The following is a 6990-nucleotide window of genomic DNA, read 5'->3' on the forward strand; positions in this document are numbered from 1 at the left end:
GATTTTTCTACATTATTATTGTTAAACTAACGATGAATTTGTACCTTATATCTTAATTATACATCTTATTATAATTATAACAGGATAAAGACGTATTTCTTGTTTTTTTTTTTTTGGTTTTTAATATTGATGAAAATATGAGATTCTTTTTGTACAAATATCGTTGTACAGCCAAAATCATTGGATATTGATGAACTACGAAAACAAAAATAAAATGAAATATGAGTTTTTTTTTCATCTAAAAATCTGGACCATCAAAATACTGAAGAGTGAGGCTAAACTAACAATTACTGGAAGGCCTTTTAAAGAACTTGAACTGTTACATCCATCTTTGCTGTTACAGGTACAATATTCCATAAAAATATTGTAAGTCCCTGTTCTCATTAAACAAAACCTTTCATCTCCTTCTATCCCTGGTTCCCCCAAAAAGGCGCAACTTCTAATATACTTCCAAACACCATGGACTAAAAATAAATTTAAAAAAAATGGATATTACTTCTTCGCCGCTATTTAAATTAATATTAAACAACCTTTTTGTCTAATTTTTCTGCACATAGTTGACTTTGCATCAGGGATAAATTCCAATCTTTGTTGTTGACAATCGGTTATAGCGAATGTGGAATTATCGAACGGATCGGAGCATTTTGGATCTGCGTCCGATCTGCAGTCCCAACATTTGATAGCATCCACTGAAATAATTTAAGCATCAATTTAATTGAAACAATTGAACGTTTTGGGTGTAACTCAACCTAAATTTTATCAATGACTAATGAATTAAAATGAGAAGCGATACATACCGGAATTAATTAACGATATACAAAGCACTACGGTTGCGAAAATGATGCACTTGATATCCATCACGTTATTATAAATATTTTACCATTTAATCTAAAAGTAAACACTAAACAAACATTGACAGAAACAACTTTTATGACATCGGCGGACATTCATTAGTGTCAACAGCAGTAATTAAACATTCCAGTCACATGACTGGACACACCTGTTTAGGAATCAACGAGCAAACGAAGCAAACTAATACGAACAAAAGCAGGTAAGTTAAGTTTTCTTCGTTGGTAGACAATACCAACAACGGTAAAATCAGGTAAAGGTGGGTTGCCTGTGTTGTAGTCGACGCCGAGTAGAAATTTTAAATCGATATCTGCTTCTACAGTAACGTTTGCTTGGTAAATTTGCTTCTATTTAATAAGAACAGTGCGTAATAATTGAATTTTTTAATAAAACTAGTAAACTGTTAAATTGTGTAGCCGCCATGTTTTATTCATCTAAAAAACGGCAGCCATCTTGTCGATGTGTTTGTTTTTTTATACTACGCATACTTCAAAATTGATTTTTGGCATTAAAATTACAGTATCTAATTTTAAAACATCGTATAACTTTTCATTCTATGTATCCAATAAATTGTACAACTCTGTAGCAGCCACATTGTGTAGTCAATTATCGGCAGCCATCTTGTCGATGTCTTCATATTTTAAGACTACGCACACTTCAATATTGTTCTTCTGCATTGAAATTATCTAATTTTAAAACAGCATTTAATTGTTCATTCAATTATACTAATAAATTGTATAAACCTGTGGCATCCACATTCTCTTTAGTCAATTACCGACGGCCATCTTGTTGACGTTTTCATATTTTAAGACTAAGTAATAAGGAATTTGTCCCTAATGTTTGTAAAAGCACCCTGTATATCAGTCAAAAAGTGTTTCTGAGAAACATCCCGTATGAATCTTTCCATGCAATTTAATCTACATTCACAGACTGTTTAACATAATAAATTCATTTTTTAATAAATTAAACATAGGGGAGTATTTACTCTATAATGTATGCACCCTATAATGTAAAACCTTTAACGATATTAAATGCTACCCACATCTCGTCTCTCAAAAGAATTCGTTCTACTGTATGTTAATATTGTTACTACCAATAAACTTACACACTGCAATAATACCCATTAATAACAGCAATAAAACACTCGTAAATACTTGACTTTATTTCGATTTTAATTTTAATTGAACTCCAAACGTGATGTACATACGTACTTACAAAAAGAAAATTAGAACTTTTACATTATTATATGATTAATTAAAAATTTAATAAAAAGATATTCAGTATTGTCTATATTCTTAACTTTAAAACATATCTACCTATAACATATTTACAAACAAAAAAAATGGTAAAAAGTAACGTATAAAGCTTTAACAATAGAAGAATAAGGAAACACATTTTTGTGAAATTTACTTCGTTGTAACTGAAAATAAAAACACCTATAACTATATTTGTATTTGTTATTTGAGAGTCAAATAAATGTAAAACTAACAAAACGTATTGTTTTTTACCAAAAAGTGCAACACATAAATGCATTCTGCACAAACAAAATTCAAAAATACTGTTTTTTTTAGGACTAGACAAATACATTAAAGGAATCTTTAACTATTTCTATGTGTTATTAAATATTTGTTTATTCATAATAAGGTACTTTATTGTTTTGTAATGGGATGGTAACTGTCTAGTGCAAATTATTATTGTTGTTTTTATTTAGTTAACATTAATGCTCCCATTAAAGGCAGAAGTGCGATCCAAAACATGGTTGTTTTTATACTTGTGGCTCCATTACAACCATCTACGTCGCAAAGTTCACAGAAATCGATAGTAACGTCTCGGGGGGTAGTTTCTTGGGCGCATTTTCCAACTTGCTCCCCAGGTTGCAGGAAATGACACTGGCGAATGTAACTCGTCCTGCCGTAGTCTAAAAATGAATTATATTTTTATAAACGTCTTTGATTGAAAGCGAATAATTATGCTTACTGGTTTGTTTTTTCTTCATGCAAACCGCCCTTCCGTTTTGGTTGTAAGGATAAGTGGATCCTTGGGTTTCGCAAGTTTGTAACACAGGATAGTTCTGGTAGTTTTGATTGTTGGAGTAGAAGCTACTGAGACGTGAAAATTGGGTTGAATTGAAGTAATCTGCGCATAGATTTCCGGTATCTGACGAACAGGACCAGCACCGAAGACTCTCCCCTAAACAAATAAAACATCGTGTTTGAAAACAATTGTTAGGCCGCCATTACTGTTATAGCCGCCATTACTGTTTAGCCGCCATTACTGTTACAGCGAATAATCATTTTCTTTTGTACTTATTGTATTCGATATAATGCATTTACATCAAAACTCATAAACACAGTATGTGCTTCTGTAAATTAAAATTAAAAAATCATGTTCGAAAACAATTATCGAGCCGCAATTACTTATACAACAATGGTATAATAACTCGTAAACGTAGAGGCCATCTTCTCGTATAACCGCCATCTTGAAATTTGAATTAATACAGTAGTAGCGCCACAGATTTTCTTTTATAATAATTATTTTAAGAATACAAAAACTAACAGTCGATGTTATGGGTGCAACACGAATGTGTCAGGATAATCTTTATTTTTTATTTTTTAGATGTTATTGTTACTCCCGGCAATGACAGAATCGTTGAAGTATTTCGCTTTAATTTACCTTGACTTTTCAGTTAGTCATCCTTGCTTATACTACACTAGGTTTGTATTATACGTGTATAATCTACTAGATCATGCACCATTTTGATCAAGAGATCTACAGAATATATTCGAAAACATAGTCTATAAATACTAGTTACGCATTTGACATAAACAAATAATAGTTTACAAACCCACATTCACAAAATTGTGAAATTGATCGTTAATTTTTACGACTGATTCTATGAAATGGCGTAAAAATATTATGGGCATGTTTTCGAGACCCTTGTCACATAAAGGTCCAATCAGGTTACAATTTACTAAAAAAAATAAAAAATCTTTGTTTCAATTATTGTTCTCAAACTATTTGACTTAAAAATCTTTTCTTAATCTCAAAGATATACGATTTACATTTTCATTCCACGTACTATCCTTGACTATCTTACTGTGTAGTTATTGACCTACTTTGTTTTTTCTTATTTTCCGATTAATTAAAAATGCAATTTCTATATTCAATTCGTTACACCTCAAGTGCTTAGTTAATTTTAAATAAATAATTATTGCTTTATTGTATATACATATATTTATAAATGAGAGTAAAGCGTAGTAAACTGGCTCGTGAATATTAAATAGATAATCAATACTGAAAAACTTTTTAAGGTGTGACTTTGTTTGTTTACTAATTTTGAGGTCACCTTACACGTTGTGTTATCCACAGGTAACATATATAAATAAATAAATATAATACTACTATAACTAAACAAAATTTATTGCAATCTTCTTCTTTTAATTAACCGATCCATTTTTAAAGAAAAGCTACACATTACTTAACGCTGCTTGATGTTGAACTTTATTGTATTTTATCCTTTTGAGTCCTTCAAATTAACGAACCATAATTACTGTCATCTTTGTTTGACAACCCTAATTTAAATGAAAATTGATTTTTTTTGATATTTTGCTTTAAGTGTTGATTTTTCTTTCGACTACTTTAGAAATCAATAAAACCAATCAAGAGTAACAAAACGTAAATGGGGAATTTTTCCATCATCTACTATTTTTCTTTCAACGACTCGTGCTAGGGTGCGAATGTATCTTATTTAATATTTACCCCTGTCGTCTGTCATCAATCAAAATCTAATCAATATTAATTTAGATTTATAAACGCATTATCGCAGAAACTCTAGGAAACGCTCAACTCTAATACTTCTCCGAAGTTTCTAAATTGAGAAGTTAAATTTAATTAATCAAATGTTTACAAAGAAACCAGTATTTCTCTTTTATAGAAAAATTTGACAATAAGGAAATTTTGTTACTCTCAGTTTAACAATATTACAAAACGAATTTATGTTTTTGTTAGTTTGTAGTTCTCAAAACATTAGCTAATTCTACAAACGCCTATTTTTAAAGATGACTTTAAATATTCAGCAGGTTTTCTACATAAATCTTTATTAACTTGCTAATCGCCACAGGTACCTGATGAAGTAACCAGTTATGTATAATACAATTAAATAAAAACATTGATATTTGCTAACCTTTTTAAATAAATTAAAAACCTCAGCGTTGCTAACGTAAAATGCTTATTATTTATGGTACATGATTAGCGTCCACTTGCGTTCAAGGTAATCTAATAAAAATAAGTAATAATAAGTAAAAAGAAATTTTGGTTTTTGATGATCACATTATATATGCCTATAAACATCAAAAAACTATTGGTTAGGTACTAAAAAACTTGACATGGATTGGAAGTAATAAATAAATTATTATTTATCGAAAAACATGAATAGCGTTTTAGTCTATTTTTAAAATGGTCTTTAGTTATAGAACAGGAAATTATTATGAGATGGATTAACCCAGTTTTTAACTAATGGCCAATTTAGATAATTATTGATTGATGGTCTAGCCTTATTAAAAAAATTACCCGCTCAAGATGATAGATACTAAAAAAAAAACTAAAAATACTAAAAGAAAAATCTATCAAAACAAGTTTACATCAATGTTTAAATATAACTGGGTTCGATATTCTGAAAAACAAAGACATTAGTTAATTCTTGTTCAAACGTTTTAAATGCCTGTAAAATTAACAACTGTGCACGTTTTGACTCGTGAGATAGGTCCCGAAAAGCTTTTTGAATTTTTCAACTTCAAACTTATGTTCGTTATTTGAAAACCTACTTCTAATATATCGGAATAAATGTAAAACTTTTACTGATATATATTTCTTGAAATAAATGCAGTCTTTAAACAATTAAGGTTCGTTACTCATATGTTAGCGATCAGCACATACCCAATAATTAAATTATACTAATTAAATTGCACCTGGAATTCAGAGACAAGTAATTTTTCATATTTTTCACAAGATAGTCGATTGTGTAATACATTAATAATTTAGGTACTAATTTTGTGACAATTATATAAAAGTTTTGTTTCAATTGTCACTGTATTTATAGCATGCGATATTGAATAAACAATAAGTTAGATAGGTACGTCATATTCTACAAGCCTGTATACTAATCAAGATTTTATTGTTATGTAATAATACACATTATCTTTAATAATAGCTTTAGCGATGGATTATGATGACCATCGACAAGTAAAAAGTTGTTTACTTTGTTTGTCATTGAGAAAAAAAAGAAGCGCGCAGAAAATAGTACCTATGATCGATCCAAAACAACAGAAAACTTGTATTTGTCGTCAAAACTTGCGTTAAAAACAACTTTACACGGAAAAAAAAAGATTTTGTTTTAAAAAAAAAGTCAAAAAGTAAAGAGGAGCTTTATGAGGAGAGCTTTTTAATTTACTATTGTTAGTGACCAAAAAACGCTAAAGTTTCTTTTGTGTTTAAAAGTACCCCCTGGAACATGAATTTGAAAAACTTAATTTTACTTACCATTTTCGACAAATGCCAAGACTGCTAGAATTGCAGCAACACAATAAATGTTTAATGTTGTCATTGTTATTTTTAAAATTTTCTCGGAAAATGCACTAAAACCTCAACAACTTTCGCGCTATGTAGTTGACGAAAAAATGAAGCATAACTTAAGCACGCAACAAACCAAAGAGGAAACGGGCCACAATTAATCTGACTCCCACCCTCACGTTGGGCGTGGAATTTTACTTTTTCTTTAACTGAACTCTATCCAGTTTTACTTCATGAAACTGAACATAATATTAATGACTCTTATGATCATTTTATTGTATGAATCTAACATTGTGCGTCATTCAGTTAGTCAGGTTAAAGAAAAACACACTTTTGTTCAAAGGTTACACTTCTCCTATCATGAAGAAATAGGATTACTTACTGTAAACCGTAACTGTTTCATTTTTATAACGAAAGAAAATGAACTTTTTATTTTTGAACTATTTATAAGTAACTGTAATTGTTTTACGTTATTGGTGAATGTTTAGTTACCCAAAAATGGCCCTAATGGCGGCGTGGTACTGAAACCAAACAAGAAAACTTATTTAAAATATTTTTTGCATAACTGGTTCT

The 6990-nt window shown here is 29.8% G+C and overlaps 2 protein-coding genes across 2 annotated transcripts; both read right to left on the bottom strand.

Moving 5' to 3' along the window:
- Positions 1-95: 95 nt before the first annotated feature.
- On the bottom strand, positions 96-1066 carry LOC108743500. Its single transcript, XM_018479074.2, has 3 exons — positions 798-1066; positions 531-689; positions 96-464 (listed from the first exon to the last, which is right to left on the bottom strand). The coding sequence occupies exons 1-3, from the start codon at positions 856-858 to the stop codon at positions 235-237; spliced, it is 450 nt and encodes a 149-aa protein (XP_018334576.1). The 5' UTR covers positions 859-1066; the 3' UTR covers positions 96-234.
- A 1051-nt stretch (positions 1067-2117) lies between these two features.
- On the bottom strand, positions 2118-6600 carry LOC108743501. The gene is made up of 3 exons (XM_018479075.2): positions 6388-6600; positions 2827-3039; positions 2118-2767 (listed from the first exon to the last, which is right to left on the bottom strand). The coding sequence occupies exons 1-3, from the start codon at positions 6449-6451 to the stop codon at positions 2553-2555; spliced, it is 492 nt and encodes a 163-aa protein (XP_018334577.1). The 5' UTR covers positions 6452-6600; the 3' UTR covers positions 2118-2552.
- Positions 6601-6990: the final 390 nt, after the last annotated feature.

This window comes from Agrilus planipennis, unplaced genomic scaffold, assembly GCF_000699045.2.
Source record: "Agrilus planipennis isolate EAB-ADULT unplaced genomic scaffold, Apla_2.0 scaffold560, whole genome shotgun sequence".
NCBI lineage: Eukaryota > Metazoa > Arthropoda > Insecta > Coleoptera > Buprestidae > Agrilus > Agrilus planipennis.

Bases quoted from the DNA above. Each gene is read 5' to 3' on its own strand.
- LOC108743500 (XM_018479074.2), bottom strand. From the start codon at position 858: ATGGATATCAAGTGCATCATTTTCGCAACCGTAGTGCTTTGTATATCG. The intron at 690-797 runs GTATGTATCGCT...AAATTATTTCAG, and splicing joins TATATCGTTAATTAATTCCG to TGGATGCTATCAAATGTTGG. The intron at 465-530 runs GTTGTTTAATAT...ATTTATTTTTAG, and splicing joins CAGAAAAATTAGACAAAAAG to TCCATGGTGTTTGGAAGTAT.
- LOC108743501 (XM_018479075.2), bottom strand. From the start codon at position 6,451: ATGACAACATTAAACATTTATTGTGTTGCTGCAATTCTAGCAGTCTTG. The intron at 3,040-6,387 runs GTAAGTAAAATT...TTATTTGTTTAG, and splicing joins CTTGGCATTTGTCGAAAATG to GGGAGAGTCTTCGGTGCTGG. The intron at 2,768-2,826 runs GTAAGCATAATT...ATTCATTTTTAG, and splicing joins CATGAAGAAAAAACAAACCA to ACTACGGCAGGACGAGTTAC.